This window comes from Besnoitia besnoiti, chromosome VII (assembly GCF_002563875.1).
Source record: "Besnoitia besnoiti strain Bb-Ger1 chromosome VII, whole genome shotgun sequence".
NCBI lineage: Eukaryota > Apicomplexa > Conoidasida > Eucoccidiorida > Sarcocystidae > Besnoitia > Besnoitia besnoiti.
Genome location: NC_042362.1, coordinates 1,592,628 through 1,611,719, shown reverse-complemented (window position 1 = coordinate 1,611,719; position 19,092 = coordinate 1,592,628). Strand labels below are relative to the sequence as shown.

Below are 19,092 nucleotides of genomic sequence, written 5' to 3'. Positions count from 1 at the left end.
GGTACCGCTCGATGAAAGGGGACGGCATCATATTTGCGTGGGAGGCGATTCTATTAGTGTGCAGTATCGATTCCCCGCGACGTTTGCGACACAACACATCTCTACAGTCGCATCCCTCTACGCCAAATCCCCGTCCCCAAGGCATCATATTGTTAGGAAGACGCCTGCCGTCGCGAAAGACAGGTGAGCTCGCGCCTGCCGGATGATGACAGGCTCAACCCTACGCACTGGGGTTCATTGAGGGCCCGTATCTGAAGGCTCTTGCGTTCAGTCAAACGAAACTAGTGAGCGCCGCGCGTGCTTCTAGTATCTACGGCCACTCTGGCGGCGTAGCATGCTTCTGTTTTAGTGCGCGTAACGACATCATACTACAGCGGCTGAGTCAGTTGAGAACCGCTTCGCATCCGCACTCTTCCACAGCAGCCTCCTCCACAGTTACTCGCCGCACAAAGAACAAACTTCCAGCCTGAACCCAAGGCCTTCTGCGTTACAAGGTGCAACTCCTCAGGCGTTGCGGGGAGCGCTGCTTCCGCAGGCAACCCTAAACCCTGCACGCATCACACAACTCGTAGGCTGTCTTCCGAGCAAATGCAAAGAGTACGCACGCGTACAACATTTGTTGAACCAGCCGATTTTCAAGTGTAGACAGAGCGTCAGCAGCATCGGAGGGAACGACAGTGTAGTTGTCTCTAGGAACACCGCAACTCGGAAAGGCGTGTACTTTATAGGTTTGCCTTTGGGGGTGGAAGAACTCGCGCCACCCTCGTCTGGTCGTTCCACGTTCAATAGTGCTCCTTCACACGACGGTGCGGTTGCTCCAGCACAAATACGCAGACACACATTTCACAAGAGTCAGATCAGTGTGCTATCGAACCATAACTCGACATAGAATTGACTCAGATCCAGGCTTGACTCTCCTGGCGGCCAACGTGGTTACAGGGCGCAGCTGCGACGTCGAGGACCCGCGCCGTCCATCAAGTTCCCGGTTTCCCGCTGCGGTTCCGCTGACACAGCTCTCTTTCTCCAGGCTTCTGCAGTTGGTGTCTCCAGTTCCGAACACGCACTTTGCCTTTTTCGAAGAATAAGCTGGGTCCCCGGTTGTTTACTTCTTCTCCAGTCTGCATGTCCCAAGTTCCCGTAAAGCTGTCTTCACGCCCTCCGCCACCGTGCAGAGTTTCCTCGTCTCTGTCCAAGTGTTCTGTATCGTGTGCGTGGCTCGTTCGAACTCCCTCACCGGGTATCATTTCTGCGTCACTGGCGTCGACGTCTTCCCAATCGGTGTCTGCCCCGTGTTTTGTTTTTCCGCGGCGACTGCTGCTAACGACCCGCCTGCTGTCTCGAGATTGTCTACGCGCTAAAGCGGTGTCTACAGTCCACGATGGCAAGGACACAGAGACCGTGTGATTCGCCTCTTCCGGTCGTCTCGTCTGTGTATCCAATACGGAGAAGTCAAACTTTCTGTCATCGAAAGGGAGCGCTTCCAAAGGCGCACCGCCTGCAGTAAACAAGCTGTTTTCCGCTTCGCCGAATCCAGGCCCACAGAACTCTGCGGTGAGGCCTCGGCCCTCTGCAGTGTCCCACACACAGTCGCAAACACCCAACGACATCTGAGTGACTCCGAGCCTCTCAAAAATCGCACATGCCTACAGAGGAGAAGGATTACGTTTTACACGGAAATACACAGACCTGTAACTGCCCGTCCAGACAGTCGAAACAGCCGACAAATCAGGCCTGAGATCCCTGGCCCCTCTCCCTCTCACCCAACGCCCAGACTACACCATTTGAATACACGCATAAGCGTATGTAGAACAGGCATACATATATCCCCTGCGAATTCTCATTGCTTTATCACTCCAAGGCAACACAGACACCTTGCTTACGACAACGGACTGAATTCGCTGCGGACATGTTGTCGAAACGTTCCCACGAAGATCCAACTCTAACTTGTCTCCCTTCCGGCATCCTTACCTGCATGCGGACCGAAGAGTGGATGCTTGCTGAGCGCCTCGGCGGCACCAACTGCAGCTGCCGCAAGAGCTCCTGACTGCACAGACGCCCTGGCATCCGCAACAACGGCTGCGAGAGCCGCAATTTCTGCCTCTCGCGATTCATTCTGCTCTTCAGGAGACCCCAACAGAGGAAAGGCGCCGTCTCCCGCAGACAGACTCCGACTGCTTTGATCCCTCAGCCGCTCCTGCAGAAGAACGAGCTGCGCGGCGCGAGGCAAGAGCGGGTCGACCGCACTGCCGACCCATAGGGCGCCTAAGTCGTGGAGGCAAAGCAAGTGTTCTTCTCCTACTCCCTAAAGAAATACACACATACACGTTGATTTCCTTGCTTCCACAAAAACGGCGGAAAGACCCGTGGCAGCCCCGGTGATCGGCACAGCCAAACGCGCCACTCTTTGACGCGTCATACCAAATGCATGCACGCGCCTATCTGCGTGTAGACACGCAAACCCCCCGGTGTGTAGCGCCCATCGGCATGTGAGAAGCCAAAAATTTTCCCGTATCTCCGAGGACGAGAAAAACACGAATGCGCACACACTCAACAACGCTGCGCCCGACGCAAGAGAGATGACGACCTTGGATACCCGACACACACGCTTGCCTCGCCTACGCTGCACGGATGACGCAGACCAGACACAGTCGTATTCCGCTCATCATCGTCTCACCTCCTCGCGGAGAGCGGCATTCTTTCTCGCAATGTAGCGTTGCCTTCGATTCCTCACAAGAGCTGCAAGAAGCCAGGACGCCCGCAGCAGCTTCTTGATGTTGTCTGGGTGAGGTTCCGCGTCCAGCGCTGCGAGTTCCATAAACGAAGTGAGGACGCGCTGCGCCGACAGCACAAAGCACACGACGCCACGCGTTGAATGCACATCGCTAAGTTTGCACGCGACAGAAGGAGCCTGGAGGCACCGTTCGATCCGCAGCCTCTAAGGCCGTCGCCGGAGGTGACGAATGCGCCGCGCACATAGCCCACTGAGGCCAAAGACCAGGCAGACATCCTCAAGAGTTTCGCACCCAGGCGGCAAGGCTTCAGACGCGCCATAACCGTGTGCGTTTGTTCACACACCCGCCTGATACGCCACATCTACAAATGCGTTTGCGCATATGTAAGGAAGCTCACCGCCTCCCCATTCCTCCACTGCAGCTTGGAATAGACTCATGTAAACTTAGGGTGTCGTCGACACCGTGCTAGCCCAATAGCACTTCGTTTAATGCCTACATGCGCGCTTGTCAACTAGTCTTGGACACACCGTCTGTTGATATTTCATTGATGTGTCGATTACTTAAATAGTAACCGACTTCCAGTTCTGGACGGGATGACTCGGGAAAAACCGCAACGCGACGCATCCAGCCCTCGACCCTGGGCAGAAGCACAAAGCCGCATGGGAACGCCCAGCGGGCTCCGCGGCGAAAAACAAATATTCGAATCCAAACTGTACGGAGCTCCCACACATCCCACAGGGGCACGACATCGCCCGCACGCAAAGCCACGAGAGGGGAGGAAACGCTTCGCCGTCGCTCCTTACCTCGTTGTAGCGCACCAGTGTCGGATGCACTTTGGCCGCTTTCATCTGCTCCAGCACTTCCCACGCCTGAAAACACCGCAGTCTCGAAAGCGCGACCGCGCCTACATACGCCGCAACTGCGCAGCATCCGCAGCCCCGCGTGGGTCGTCGCCAGCTCCCTCGCACCACACGCACGCTCCGAAGTTCTCCCTGCAGCCCTTACAGAAGCGTCGAGGCGTCAAACGCTGGTATGCGGTGCTCTTCCTCGGCCCCATGGAGGCCTCCCGCGCAAAGAGCGAAAACGAACTCTCTTCACATCTGTCTGTGCACTACCCTATGATGTGCCCATACTAAGGAACCTAGAATAGAAATACAACCCATAGTTAAGATCATAGATTGTCCACCGAAGACAGATCGAGCAGCATACATAGATAGTGTCTGCGATACTACACCAAAAGCTCGCCACTATCGATTATATATTTCGAACGCTAACTCCCCGGCTAGACTTCGACTTGTTGAACCGGCCTGGGATCAAAAGAGTACTACGTATGGCACGATTGAGCGTGGACTACCGAACGAAACGATGTGCTCCGCCGCTAGTCTAGCAAACTCACGCTGCAGACACACATCCACACACGTATACGCCCAGACACGCGCCAGAAAGCCCCTGCCGCCTCTCCTCGTTTCAGCCGCCACCACACGCGGTCGCCCGTAAACAGACGCCTGCGGCTCCTTTCTCACCTGTTGATTTTCATGTCGCGAAGAGAGAAGCGTGCCGTAGAGATGAAGCGTGAAGGTGACCTCATCGGGCCTGAGGTTGGCCGCTCTGCAAACGTGGAGACACCGCACGCAAGATACAACTGTGGGAGCAGGCAGATTTGACACGAGGCTGTCAGCTGATACATGCGTCTGCTCAACCCAAATTTTCGAATTCACGTGGACTCAAGGACTGAAATGAGTGCACCAGTGCACGCTCATCCGAACACACACCCTGCTCAAAAATACATTTTCATTTAAACAAGAGATTTATATGTACACATACATGCTCACGGAGGCGGACAGGCAGACATCAGCAGACAGACTCTCTCACACACACGTCGAAATCTCCATTTGTCTGAACGACGCGATTTGAGTCGGCACCGGTCACAGTGGGCGCACGCCTACACGCGTTCATCGTCGCCCGGTGGAGTGAGAGTGGCGGCGCGGAGAGGTTGTATGCAGACGCGTGTGTGTCCAGAAATACATATGCATACAAATAATGCATATTTAGGTGCGTATGCATTCGTGCGTGGCGGTCCCGCCGGAGTGCTAAGAATATGAGAATGCAGGAGGGGGCACGGCGTTTCAGCTTCCTTGTCCGCCGCTGAGTCTTGAACGGCCGCAGGCGCGCTCGTTAGCCATCGCAGACGGAGGACACAGAACTTCGACGAAAGACGACACACTGATCTACACCTTCCACTTCAAACCATCGAGCCTTATTCACACGTAAAAGGGCCTCTGTGACACTCGGCCTTTCCCACTTTCTAACGGTTCATGAGTCGCGCCACCCTTATCCCGTCGCTCTCCCACCCCAACCCGCCCGCTGCCTCTGCCGCTTCCACCGGCGGTCCCTGTCTCTCCTCTTCACCTCCCATTGCCGGCTTCTCGGCGACGTCCAGTCTCTCCTAGGGGCGCGGCCAGTTCCACAGACTGTAAAAAACCAACAGTTCTCTTTTTTATCGCTTCATGCCCAGTAACAAACTTAGAGAGCCACACGCAGCCGGCGGTCGCAGCAGTGCCAGGCCCTTGCGGAGAGCCCGTCGCGCCGAGCCTCAGACTTAAACAAATCGTGCAGACCTTACCATACGAAGACACCGGCACATACGCCTGAAGTATACATCCCAGAGGAGGCATACACATATATATATGCACATATATATACATACACGCATGTGCTCCAGTCCACTAGAGCCACACGTACAAATAGATATATATTATTATATAAGTGTGTATATATAGTTGTGTTCATGCACGTGCATATATCGTGCAGATGAGTATATGGGGGTCTGCGTGCCCTGTGGCTCGTTGTGGAGTTCCCGCGTGCGTTTTCAATCTCGCGCTGCGTGCGAGGCGCACAGCACTGCCAAACGCAGCAAGCCGCCTCCCCGTTGCGCCGTAGACGTCCGCCGAGCCGTTGACGGGCGATGCGGAGACCGCGCACGCGCCTCGAGGCGATTTGCCTCTTCACAGATTGCATTTTGTCCGCGCAAATGGACAGAGCTACGCGCTGGGAGCTTCTCGGTGCAAACACTCGACACAGACACACGTGCGGAACCGGAAAAATACCGGCGTCGTGGGCTTCTGCCCCCGCGGGGGCAGAAGCCCACGAGAGGGAGGTGCGCCGCCGGCCTCGCCGCGCGTCTTGCCTCTCTTTTCTTTTCTCAGCAACCTCGTATCACTACCTGCGCCCGCGCGGGTGCTGTGTGCCTTCACAACATCCTGGATCCTTCCGTGCCTTTGCTTGACAGCAGCAAGAAGGCGAGACTCTCCTGCGGCGACTCGCGCCGACAGCGGCACATATGGAGGGCCCGTAAAAAGACGTATGTGGCACGTGGCAGCAACCCAGGAAAAGCGCCCTGAGGCAAAACTCAGGCAAACTGCATTCTCCATTTAAATCGCCACAGATAGACACATCGATGCGGATAGGCATATTTACGTCGCTACGCTGTCCGCCCTTGCGCGGCCTTCGTAGTCCACAGAAGACTCAAAGGCATCCGCCATCCGTGTAGGGGACGCGTCATAGATGCACTCGCCAGACTCGAGTCTGCCTTTTCTCCATCCGGCCTGCGGCAGCGTCTCAGCGGTTGTAGCTGCGTGCACCCGATCGCGTTTTTCCGCTAGGTGAATTTTGTTTCCGCTCACTCCAGTTCTGCCATGGCGTCCTCGAAGACCCTGAATTTCTTTTTCCTCAGCGCGCCCCAAATCCGCTTATGCAGCGCATTCTTCTTCTGCTGAACGACCGCGGCGAGCGAGCCTTTCTCCTTTGCAGCGGGCGCGACCGCATACTCGCGCTCTTTCCTCCGCTTCTCGCGTCCTTTCCCCCCAGACTCCTCTCTGAGGAGCTCCGAAGAAGTCCGCGCGAGGCCGCGCTGCACTTCTTCTGGCTTCTGCGTGGAGTAGAGGGCGTCCGCCGGTGGCGAGTCGGCGACATCCTCGTCCTCCAGCCGGGAGGCCCCGTGTCTGTACGCCTCGGCGCAGGCTCGACTCCCGCCGCCAGCGACATCGCCCTGCGCCTCCGCTTCGACGTGCTGCGGCGTCGGCATGCGTTGCATGCGCGGCGGCGGCAGCGGGTAGAGCCTGGCCGCTCGCGCGGCAGGATCCGTCGCGGCGAGGACGCTCTTCGCGTCGCCTTCTCCCACTTCGCCCTCCGCGCCGAGGGCCCGCGCGCCCGATGCGAGGGCGGGGAGAGGAGGCGCTTCAAACAGGTAGAGATTCGGCGACAGCGCGCGTTCCCTGGGCGACAGGCTCTCGAACTCCTCCTTCTGCAGGTGCTGCAGCCTCTCGCGCTCGCTCTCTTCGATCATTTGCTCCCGAAAAGTCGCCCAGTCATCCTTCTCCGAGGCCGCGACGCTGGGGAAAAAGTACCGCGTCTTGAGCTGCTGCCGAAAACGCTCAAACGTCGAGCGCTGCCTGCGCAGTCGCCCCGAGGACAGCCCAGGCGACGCGCTCCCCGGCGAGCCCGTCGTCGCCGCCGGCTGCGTCCCCAGCGCGTGCGCCGCCGCCAGCCGCGGCGCCCGCACGCGCAGGTCTGAAGGCGCGAGGGCTCGCGCGTGGCGGCCCTCGGGCGCGGTCGCGTAGCGCGGCCGAGTCGCGCCGCGCCCCGCGGCGAAGCGTGCAAACTGTCGCTGGCTGTCGAGCGTGGCTCCCGGCGACGGCGAGACGGGCGACGGCGGCGCAAGCGGCGAGCGGGCGCCAGGTGGGAGGCTGCCTGGGAGGCCGCTGGCTAAAGCGTGCAGGCTCCCGTGCGCCGAGCGAGGCGAGGGGACCGCCCAGTCGCCCCGCGAGGGGGGGTGGAGCCCGCTCGGCCTCGGGCTGGGAGCCGCCGCAGCAGGACGCGCGGAGGGAGAGGCGGGAGCCGCAGGCAGAAGCGGCGCGCGGCTGGGCGCTCTGTCAGCCTCGCTCGCTCTCGCTGGCGCGTCGCCGTCGTCTGCCGGCTGCTGGTGCGCGGGAGAGGAGGCACCCGCGGGATGCAGCAGCGGGGCCCCCCTGCGGGCGTACGGCGGGTGCGCGAGCCGGCGCGGCGAGAAGGGCGACGCCCCGAAGTCTTTGCCGCCCCCGCGCCGCGCAGCCGCCGCACTTGGCGACCGACAGGCCACAGGGGACGCCGCCGCGTGCAGCGCAGACACGCCAGACCAGTGGCGCAGCTCGGAGCGCTCAGTCTCGCCGCCGAGTGCCATCACCTCCGGCGACCCCATTGCCGCGACGACTGTCGGCGAGAAGCAGCGGCATCTGCAGCAGCGCCGCAGCCAGCGCAGGCGCAGCCGCCCCATCCTCGAGTGCAGAAGACCGAACGGGGAAGACTCCGCGTGCGGACGGACTGCCCTCGCCAGAGGATCGCTCTCCACGCGAGGGGCCGCCGCATGCGCCGTCTCTGAACCAGCCGGCGAGACGCGGGGATTCGGCGACGGCAGCCACAAACGAAGCGACTGTGCTCCGGCTTCCGCGAAACTCGACACGCGAGAGGAGTCTCAGGCGAGACTCTGTGAGAATAAGCACTGGATGAAGGATCTGCAGGCGCCACAGACCGGGATGAGTCTGCAGCACCGCGTCGCTTCGAAAGGATACGCCTGTTCAAATGCACAAATACGCCTAAAGGTTAGACGTAAAGAAAAGAGAGAACCGCCGTCTCCCTCCCTGTCTCGACTTCGCAGCCGCGCGTCTCCAGTAGCAGAGGCACGCAGAAAAACAGCGATCCTGAACACGCGAGACTCTGCTACACGGGTTCGAGGGAAAGCGAGTTACTGCGAAGAGCGCTGACGGGTGAGAGGCCCCCTTTTCGAAGGAGATTCAGCGTCACGACACGCACGATTTCAGACGCAGAAGCCCCGAAAACCACGAAATCCGCACAGAGCGGTGCCCGGGGGGCATCAGCACTCGATCGAGCGGGGGTCTGGCCTCTGTCTCGGTCGCAAACACGGCATTTTTCGATCCAGAAACCCAACTCCCACGACGAGCAACGCAGAAGGACGCTTCAAATGAACCCACCGCACTCCCTCCGGGGAAGAAAAATGCTACGGGAGCGCAAAGACCACTGAGCTTCTCCAAAGCCCTCCCCTAAGAGGCAAGAGCAGCACACCAGCCAAGAGTCAGGGTTCTGAAGAATATCTGAGAAACATGCGCGAGCAAAAGCAGCCGTGCCTTCCGTCTGGAGAGGACGTCACACGCGTCGAGATGTGTCGGATTCACGTTGAAAGTCTGCCCGAACGCGACGACAAATGCCGCAAAAACCACCCGACTGGCGGAGGGCGCTCGACCACGCGCATGCACAGGCGCGTAGAGAAGTTCGCAGTTGCAGAGACACCAGAAATCATCTTCACCGTCGAGTTTAGCCTTGGCTTGAAAGGCGCGAAAAGGAGCGGGCAAGACCAACAGATGAGTAAGAGTCGACAAACAAAAGGAAATAATTCTGCTGAAGGGGACACGGAGTCTGTCGAAGACCAAGCGATTGCGCCCGAACGTCGACACGACATGGACGAGACGGCTAGAGCCGTGGCTGGTACGAAGCGATTTTCAGCGCCGCAGCCAGCCTCTTCTCACATCGTAGGTCTAAAGAACAAAGGCTGTGTCATGCCTCTAGGCTCTTTAAAACGGATCATGAAGGAATCTGTCATGTACGCACATGTCGTCTCCGCGCATAGTCGCAGATAGAGTCTCTCGACTATCTATTAGTTGCGTTCAGAGACGCAGTAAGCGTTCCATTTTCCCGACGCAACACCCCCAACACAGGAGCCTGACCTGAAGCAAATCGACAGACAGACGCTTCGAAAACGCCAGACTCGCCGTCATCTACTTTGTGAAGGCGTTCCGCTCGACTGCTGCCGGCAACAGAAACGGCCCTGTACCACCGTTCTTCGCGCCCTCTAAGCTCTCTTCTAGCGCGGGGGAACTCTGAACTAGAGAGCGCGCCACAGAAACGAAGCGCACCTGCGACGTTCGCGCGACTTCCACGCAGACATCAATGGGCGAAAACCTCGACACGCTTTGATTCTGTTAGACTTTGAGGCCGTAGTGACATATGCAGACCTTACCCGCCTTTCGAGAGCCCTTGAGCGAAACCGCGATGCTCAGGAAGGCGGTTCCACGTTATTTTCTCAGGCCGGATTCCTCGACTCCCGAGTTGCATATCTGAAAATGTTGGGCGAGGCAGCAGCTGGTGCAACTGAACCCGCCCAAGAGTCAGATGTGGAATGGGGGGAGAGTCCCGCAAGGCTTCCGCGGTTAACACACTGCGGAGTTGCGGCGTTCGCGACCATTTCGTGCCCCGCGATGGAGCAGCTCTACACTTCAAATGAAGCACTCCGAACAGCGAGATATGTTTGTGAACATCTGCGTCGAAGAACGCAGAGAGCCCTCGCAACTCATCCCTGTTCAGCATCCTCTAACAAACATAGGCGTGTCTAGTGCTCTGATACCGGGTATTCTAATCCTAAAGAATTGGCCTCCCGGCTAAGGACAACAAGCACTTCGTTACACAGTGAAGACCTCCAGTGAGGCTGCCGGGAAATGAACTGCTTCAACTCTGAAAATAAGGCGGTGTAGAATGGCGGGTTGCTCGCGCGCTGAGCTGCATACCATAGCTACGTGCGCTTCCATTGACACTTGCCTCGACATTCCTGCGCTCACTCGCATACCCTCTTGCAGGAAAATCATCCAGAGAAGAGCAACGCGCACTCAAACTCAAACAACGCAGACACCTGCGTCGATTGCAGGAAGATGTCTTCTCTTCTCAGAAGAGAGGCGAGATGCTGCGTAGGGTTTACCGGTGCCGATGTAGCTCAGTCGGTAGAGCGCGAGGCTCTTAACCTCGTGGTCGCGGGTTCGAGCCCCGTCGTCGGCTTTTTGTCTTGCTCCTTTCTTTCTGCATCTCTCTCGTGAAGCGGATGAAAGAAGGGAGAAAGTAGGGCATAGGCACAAGCTTGGGCAGTTCGAGTCTCTCTGTGTCCCCTTCCTGCACTCTGTATGCTAGCAAGCTTCTCTCTCTCCGCACCCCGCCCGCCACCCAGGCGACGTGCCGCTAGACTGCAAGAATCAGCCCATATCGAGTCATCAGTCAGAGAGAGGTGTAACACTCAAATATGGCTTCGTTGTATGTTATATATTCTTGAACGGGCATGCATTGTAACTCTAGGCAGAGGAATATGGACGTATGCTTGCCTACGAGCCTTGTGCTTCAAGGCGCCTTCCTGAAGGAGCAGTTCTTCGCACTCGACTCAGAACTCGCCTAAGTCTCAGCCTTCAGGCAGCGCACGCCTTCGTAGATTCTGGATTCCACTGTCTGACTCTGATGAGCTATACGCTTGATGGCGTAGCTCTCGAGCTGCGCATCGCCTGTGTTTATGACTATACACTCACGGGCTACACCGCAGCTCGGCTCACTACGCAGGGCTGCAGATGCTTTTCCACGATTGTCGATCGTTCGGAACTATTTATAACCCATGAAAAATGTAGAAGAAAACCGGCAAATGGCGGGCATTCCTTGCAGAACTTCGGTTGACTTTCTTCGGCGCGCCAAGCCCCTATTCAAACATGCAAGGGCCTGAACCCAGCTAGCGAAGTCGAATGACGCAGAGACAGCCGCGCCGACGCACACACCGCAGCGAAGGAAAGGAAGCGAGTCAGAAGGAAAGAACAAAACCAATTTAGTAAAGCCAAGTCGTTGTTTGTCCTCGAGAAGAGGTCGAAACCCTAGAGCCGCGGCTGAGATCTCGAGGACGGGGGCATGCACCATTAAGAAAAGGCCGCGTGGCGACCTATCCATACGCCGCTCTGCGTTACCAGTGCCAGCTCTCGTGCGAAAGAAGCGTTTCTTCTCTTCGTTTTCCCTTCTGTCTGTCATTCCGCGGGGGTTCACGGCGTCTGCATGTTTTTTGTTCTGCTTGCGTCGCGGCCGCACACATGCGCAGATCTCAGGCTCAAGCGCCCTGCCGCCTCGGGCGAAACCGGCATTCGGCGTCGTCCGGTGCATGTGCTGTCTGCTGCTTCATCCCACGCCTTCCAAAAGCTTCCGTTCCATGCAGAAGATCTCACAGGATTTGCGCGCTGACGCGAGGAGCGCGCGTCCCTGTACAGCTCCACTGACCCCAGCGTAACGAGTCTCCATTCCCGCCGTCTGACAAGGACATGTGTGAACATAAATCGACTTCTACGCAGGCTAACGCCTCAGACTTGCATAATTTGAAAGAGCCGTTCCTGTACTCCTGTGGTTGGCCGCGTAGATCTCCACGGCTTCCCTCAACTTGAACCAACATGCCGTCTCCCCCTGCTTCGCTGTCCTACTGGCCTCTCTGGTTGAGAGCCCTGGCGACCGTGCGTCGCCCGCAGCAGGACGCGAAACCGAAGAGTGCGCGTCCCCTGACGATCCAGAACTCTCTGGCTTTCTCGTATCATTCTTCGTCGTCTGTCTCTCCTGAGGCTCCGCCGTTGTGTCAGCTCCGTCCCCCCTCGAAACGCCGCCTTCGGATTTTCTCTTCTCCTCTCTCTCCTGCCTCCGAGTCTTCGCCGCGCTCTGCTGGGCGGCGCCCTGACGCCCGTCGCGCTCTTCTTTCTCCTTCCGCTTTGTCGACCTCCTCGCCTGCGCTTCGTGCTTCTGGCGGCTCAACTGACAGAAACGCACCCGTCCCCCTCCCCTCCTCCTTCGCGTTCGGCTCTCTCAGGGGCCGCCGCAGGCGCCACGCAGGCCTCAGCGTCGCCGCATGCAAAGAGAAGGCAGCTGAAGACGCAGGGAGCGCTGGCGAACTCCCCACGGCGCAAAAACTCGAAAAACGACCTCAAGTGGCCGGCCGACGCACGCCCTGCAGCATCACGACGAACTACGAAAACCGCCTCAAGTTCGCCTCCGCGCCAGAGAAGGTGAGAAGGTGAACGCAAACAGCCGATCCGGCGCCCGTAGAGACCATCGGGCTCTATCCGCAGACGCCGCGAACGCTTGCGCAGGGACGCCTAGCGACCTGAGACCGACCAGAAAATGACATGCGTTTACACACAGACTTGCGCCCGACACGATATGGTGAAGTGGAAAGGGCGATCTACACGATTCAGCACGTAACCGATGCTCAGCGACTGTGGAGCCGCAGAAGACTTCCACTGATGCAGCTTGTCGCTCGAAGTCAGGCATGCGGACGATGAAGGTGACATGGAAAATGCGAAAATGTTTCTTGCCGCAGGTCTTCGAGTACTACGCCTCGCTGCGCGACCCCAAGACGGGCGAGCTCTTCATGACGCGCGAGGATTTTTTCAACTCGATTCTTCCATCTGCCTTCGAGTTTCCTTCTTCTCCGGCCTCGGCGGCCGCGTCTGATGCAGCGCCTGTTTCGTTCTTCTCCTCCTCTCACGCACTGAGACGGAGAGGCAAGGACAGCGGAGAGGCGTCAATCACTCGAAAAGACAACAAAGACTTCTGCGTCGATCTCTCCTTTTTCGGGCATCCGTCTTCTGTCCTTACTGCCGCCGATGCCAATGCGTACGTCGCGCGTCTCTCGTGCTACGTCGCGCGTCTCTCGTGCCTGCGGCAAACGAGCGCGTCTAGCCTTAACTCTTCCATCCCTGCTTTTGCCTTCCCAGCGCCTTCGCTTCACGCTCGAGAGACTTTCTCTGCCGTTATTTTAATGCCTACCTAGGTGCCGGTGACTGCGTGATGCTGTCGTCTTGGCTTTCGACCCCTGTTTGTCGTGACTGTCGCTGATGAGACTACCTCGCTCCGCTGTCAAGTCTCCAGACATCTCTGCCCTTTGTTCTTGCCGTTTTGTATGTTTTTTCTGTAGCGACGGATTGATCTCCTTCGAGGAGTTCCTCTTCATCACGGCGCTTCTCGCGACCCCTCTGCGGCTCTTTCGTCTGGCCTTCGATCTGAAGCGCCGCCCGCCGACTCTCTTTGCGGGATACGCGGAGTACACCGGACGCAGAGAGAGCGGAGAGGAGGCAGAAAAGACAGAAAACAAAGGGCATGCGAGGCGACATGAAGGCGACGGATCTCAGAGGCGAGAAGGCCATGAGAGACGAGGAAGCCCGACAGAGAGGCCGCCAGGAGATGAGGCTGGGGAAGAACTGTACCTCACAAAAGAGGAATTCGTTGACCTTATGGAAACTATTATCAGGTGAGCACGGAAGAGGAAAACTCAACACAATTACAGAGGGGAGCGAAAAACGGCAGCGCACGCTGAGAGCTAAACAGGAAAAAAAGGGGAACAACGCGCCCTGTAGAAGAGTGAAAAGGGAGACGAAAATAGGGTTGAACACAGTTTCGCCTGGCAACGGCAGACGCGGATTCCCCAGCTTGTGCAGGCCTCTTGTGTCTTCCGACTTCTACAAGTTTTTTGTCATTTCTCTCTTTTCTGCCGCGCCTCCTGCGCCTGACGCCGCAGACGGTCCGTGCGCGGGCGTAAGCTGGTCATGAGCCCCTCTCTCTCGTGGTCGCCTTCTTCTTCGTCTCGTTCTCCAGAGATGTCTGCGTCGCCGCCTCCGGATTCGGCCTTCTTCTCTCTTTCTCTCCCGGAAAGCCGCACCGTGCATTTGAAGGCCGGCGGCGGACTCCGCGGCTGCTGCGAGGCCTTCGTCGCAGGCCCGCTTGGCTCGCTGCTCTTGGCCTCGTCTGTGGAGGACGACTGTGCGCGAACTGACCTGAAGGCAGAGAAGACTCGGCGCAAGGAAACGTGAGCTCGTCTTCGGCGGTGGTGGCGTTGCGCGCCACGGCCTAAATACATATGTATATATGTATATATATACATACGTATATATCTCTCCCACGCTTTCTCTGTATCCGGATTGCAGGCCTCGCTGACGCTTCGCTCTAGTTTGAGTGTGGAATGCCTGCCGCCTTGCTTGAGGCGTCTTCCGTTTCGAGAGCAGGGCTCTCATTTTTAGAAAGTTCTACACTCGCTTCGCGTGCGGTTCGCCAGCTCGACTCCTTTCAAAGAAGCCAAGGGCTCACTTTCTGGTCTATCATGGCAGCGCGCAGCGTCTGCGTGGATGCCCACACAAGTATGTTTTTGAAGAATGAACTCGCCGGCGCGTAGGAAAGAGAGGCACGCTGCGTGTCGTTGTGTACATGCGCGCCGTGTATGCCCACGTCGGTTATGGAGTTCTACGTCTCGTCTCTCGCTCACTCGTCAGCCGCTCGGCGTCCTGCCTCCACTGTGCGTCTCTTTCCAGCGAGGCGCGCGTCATTTCGTGGAGTGCGTTTGAGCGCTTCTGGGAGCAACTTCACGCAGAGATAGTCCTGTGGGATTGCCGGCGGGCGGGGCCTTTCCTTCGGCGACAGGCAGACGCCGCGCCAGCCCTAAAAGGTGAGGCACATCTTCACGCCTCGCTGCCCTAAGAGAGACTTGATGTATGATTCTGCATCGAGGAGCCGCGTCTGCGTCATCGCAGTCGCGCGCGTCTCGATTCCTTTCTAGGGGTGGCGGATCCGGCGATCGGAGGCATATCAACGCAGTTGCGGGGATAGGACGCAGACAGCGCGGGGCGTCGCGCAGACACACACCTGCTGCTGCCGCCAGCTGTGTCTAAAGCCTACGCCCTGTGTCTGCAGCGCCTTGCAATCCTGCGACTCTTCTCTCTCTCTGTGGCAGGCCCTTCCTGTTCCTAGCGCGCAGCCGCCTTAAGCAGACACGTGCGAACAGAATACGTAGCTCCTTGTATACGTGTATATACATGTATGTGTGTTTACTTGTATGTATCTATTCATGCGTAAGTACTTATCCATATATATATATATATATATAGGTGTGTTTGCATGTATATATGTATTTAAGCGTAAATATATACATATATAGGTGTGTTTACTTTTATATATCTGTTTGTGTGTCAATACATGTATGTATATATATAGGTGTGCTCAGATATTTGTTTCCATATATATATGTATTTATGTGTAAGTAGACATCTATACGATACTGCGGACGCAGGAAAGCCGCGTGCATGCGAGCAGACCTGGGGTTCAGGGTAAAAGCATATGGGGGTTTTTGGCGTGCCCATCTTCGTGCAGAGACGAACTTCTTTTTTTTGTTTCGCCCTTGTTTTCAGCACAGGATTTCGCGAAGCTTCTCGTCGGTTTCGTGGACCCGTCGCAGATGGAAGGCTTGTCGCGCCGCATTCACCGCCTGTCGTTTTCGAACTGCGAACCTGTCTCTCTCGAGTCCGTTTGGGCATTCGACAGAATATGCAGGTCAGAAAACAAGTCAAGCCTCACTTCACCGCACCACCTCAACGTCTATATCTACCTATATCTATATCTATCTATATATCTATCTATATCTATCTATATCTATCTGTATCTATCTATCTGTGAATATATCCATCCATCACTTGATATCTATATATATCCATGTTTATCTACTTATATATCTATCTTTCTTTGTATTGGCGTGTGTATATCTGTCTATATATCTAACACTCGCCCACAGGCCTGCCAAGTCACGCCGATTTACGCGGAAAGACGCGCTTCTCTGAGGGCGATGCTTCAACCTTTACGTGTAGACTGCGAATACATGTGCGTAGGCGAATGCGCATACATAGGTATGCATACATAACTGTTGAATATGCAAATATGTAGATGGAGCTGCAGGTTGAGATCACTGTTCCATTTTCAGACAGACGGAGGATCTTCGCCTCGCGATTGAGTTCTGCGCGGCGTTGGAGTCGCGCGGCGAAGACGAGAAAATCACCCCGGCCGCTCTTGAGACTGCGTTACTGGCGCTGACCTCGTCGACCCACGAAGAAAAAACAAGTTTCCGAGCTCTGGTAAATATGTAGGGTTTAGGGTTTAGGTCAGGAGTCTTCTTTGCAGAGCGACGCCGTGGCGGGTTCGGTTCGCGCGTTTTCGGGGCGGTTTCAGATCCTCTTTCTCCGCTGTTGCGAAGTTGATAGAGTCATTTCGCAGGCGGATAAACCGAAAGACGCCTAGACTACACCTCTTCAAAATGCGTCTCTGGCTCGAAACCTCTGCCTCCTTTCCACGCACAGACGCATTTTCTGCTGACAGGGATTTGTTTGTGTGCTTTGTCGCTCCATTCGGCTTTTTCTTATCGGTGGACGCATACGTGCGACGACGCGGTGGTCTTCATTCATGTAATTGTATTACACATCTTCTATTTACATTTAAATGGTTCTAGTAACCCTGCAGGTATTGAGCGCTAGTGGCTCCTGCAATATATATTCTTCATAGATTCAGAGTTGGAAATATTTTGCATTTTTCACGTTCATCTGCAAACAATACACGTGTGTGTGTAAGCATGCTAGTGTATCCCCGCGCGCGAGTATGTTCTCGCCGAGTTTGCCTTGTCGCAGTTCCTCCTTTTTCTGGGAGAGACTCTCCGCCTTGTTTGCCTTTCTCCGCTCTTAGGTCGGCGTTCTCTTTCGCGTCTTCAATCTAGATGAAAGCGGGACTCTGGAGAAAGAAGAATTTCTTGACATGCTCGCGCAAAGGTGAGGCAGCACGGCGTCTCGCTCTTTCGCAAAGATCTCAAACAGAAAATATTTCCGCGCACGCTCTTTCCGGCAGTTGGTATGTCTGCGCAATCCTGGTCGTGTGTGCGTCTGTGTGCGGTATTCGTTTACGTTTAGCGATAAACCGAACCAGTTTTCATTCATATGCAAGCTGCCAGGGAAAGCCGTCCAATGAGCAAAAAGGCAAAAATGCATTTTCCTACCGGCGGCTCGACACAGAGTGCTGAGAGTGAGACTGCATCAAATGGATCTATCCATGTCCACAATGTGTAGGCGAACGTGCGTCATAGAAGTATATGTGTGTATATACGACGTGTGCATATATATGTGCGTGTTGTTGTGACTTCGCGAAAGTACCCCTTGCGACCCACGAGGAGACAAATTTCTTGTCAATTTTTTTTTTGTTCAGGCAGGAGCACCATAGCGCGCCATCGGAGAGCCGCGCCTTCGATGTCGTTCATGCTCTGCAGAAAAAGGTTTTTTCGGCGTTCAAATATCGCTAACGCCCCATTTCTTTCTCTGCGAGCTAAGCCCCAGTACGGAGATTTGTTGCGTTTGATCCCCTGTGGAAAATATACCCGGTTTTTTGTCAAACCACACGTTACAGCACGACAGCTTCTTTTTGCGCGCTCATACATCCGCATACCCCAACGACGAAAGGCGCATGGAAATGAGCTCGCAGCGTTTTTCCTCTTTTCTTCACTTCGCGAAGCCGAATACTCAGACTGAGTCTCGCGCGCGTCACCCCCCTTGCGGCTGCGTCGGATCTAGAGAATAAATTCGCTCGGAGGGGAACCCCAGTTCTCTCCTCCAAGGGAGACACCCGCCAGAGTTGGCTCCACACGTCCCCCTTTCGTGATAAAATACCCAGAAACTTGCATTACTGGTAGAAGCCAGATGCATACTGTGTGCAGAGACTTGCACCTACTTCTTGTTCATGAAAACGCGTTGTCACAACAAACTTTCTCCGCGCGGAGACTGCGCACTCCACGAATACGTACGCGAGTACGTTGTCCGCGTAACGAGTACAACGCGTGCTCCAACGAGCCGCAAACAGGTGAAACAGACTGAGAAAACCCCTCAATCATTTAAGGCTTCTAAACGAAGGGAACCAATCAAAGCTACTCCTTCAAATGGCGAGGAAACAGGTACTTCTTTCTCTCCCCTTGGTATTTGTGGCACCTGATCTTGCTCTTAGGCGTTGTAGCTATGTGCGTCCAGGGCTCAACCTTCAACACGAGCCCCTTCATAGCCGCTATACATTTATCTGCGCAGGAAAATACGCAGATCTAAATACAGATAGATGTGCCTATAGCGATGTTTGTATGCCGGTCTGGTTAGGTTCAGTTTTGTATCCCCTCTTGAGCAGTGCGAACGTATGTCGGGATCGCGCTTTTGCCTAGCCAAGGCGGCTTCCCTCCCGCAGTGCTTGGCTGGCATGCAAGGTCACTGCAAGGCGTGAACCGAAAGAAATGGAGATGCACGAGTCCGCAGAGGCGAGTCTTTTGAAAAGAGCTGCAGGGGCGGGGAGGAAATGCTTGTTGAATTCTACTCGAATCTCCTCAAAGTGCAAAACTGCCTTTAGCGTGTGCGTCACCGGCTTCACGCAGTGTATGTGCACTGCCGACAAGCCAGGGTTGCGCACGCAAAGTCGCGCGCGTTTTTGCTGCTCCTGTGATTGTTTAGAACATGTTTCTCCTTACCTTTGTCGTCGGCGGCACTGAGCTCGCCGGTATTCTATCATCTTTGGCTCTCCAGCAGTCTGTTCCGCGGATTCTGCAGCGAATTCACGCGTGTTTCCTGCCCGTCCTCCCGTGCGGCGGCCTCTCCCCGCCGGCTTGAGGAGGTCTTGTCTCGGCTGTCTGCTTCATTTGCGA

General features: G+C 56.1%; 2 protein-coding genes and 1 non-coding gene across 3 annotated transcripts; 2 read left to right on the top strand and 1 right to left on the bottom strand.

Moving 5' to 3' along the window:
* Nucleotides 1–974: 974 nt before the first annotated feature.
* Nucleotides 975–8,043, bottom strand: BESB_078190 (uncharacterized protein; the record flags this gene model as incomplete). Its single annotated transcript, XM_029366181.1, has 6 exons — nucleotides 975–1,567; nucleotides 1,969–2,302; nucleotides 2,675–2,833; nucleotides 3,536–3,601; nucleotides 4,256–4,340; nucleotides 6,416–8,043. 6 exons carry the CDS (start codon nucleotides 8,041–8,043, stop codon nucleotides 975–977), a joined length of 2,865 nt encoding a protein of 954 aa, XP_029217612.1.
* A 2,494-nt stretch (nucleotides 8,044–10,537) lies between these two features.
* BESB_081030 lies at nucleotides 10,538–10,610 on the top strand. The gene has a single exon. It is a non-coding gene; the product is annotated as a tRNA-Lys (tRNA).
* A 1,409-nt stretch (nucleotides 10,611–12,019) lies between these two features.
* BESB_078180 (uncharacterized protein) lies at nucleotides 12,020–17,718 on the top strand (the record flags this gene model as incomplete). Its single annotated transcript, XM_029366180.1, has 9 exons — nucleotides 12,020–12,622; nucleotides 12,937–13,232; nucleotides 13,534–13,866; nucleotides 14,134–14,421; nucleotides 14,921–15,054; nucleotides 15,794–15,935; nucleotides 16,360–16,510; nucleotides 17,112–17,194; nucleotides 17,625–17,718. 9 exons carry the CDS (start codon nucleotides 12,020–12,022, stop codon nucleotides 17,716–17,718), a joined length of 2,124 nt encoding a protein of 707 aa, XP_029217611.1.
* Between the last annotated feature and the right edge of the window lie 1,374 nt (nucleotides 17,719–19,092).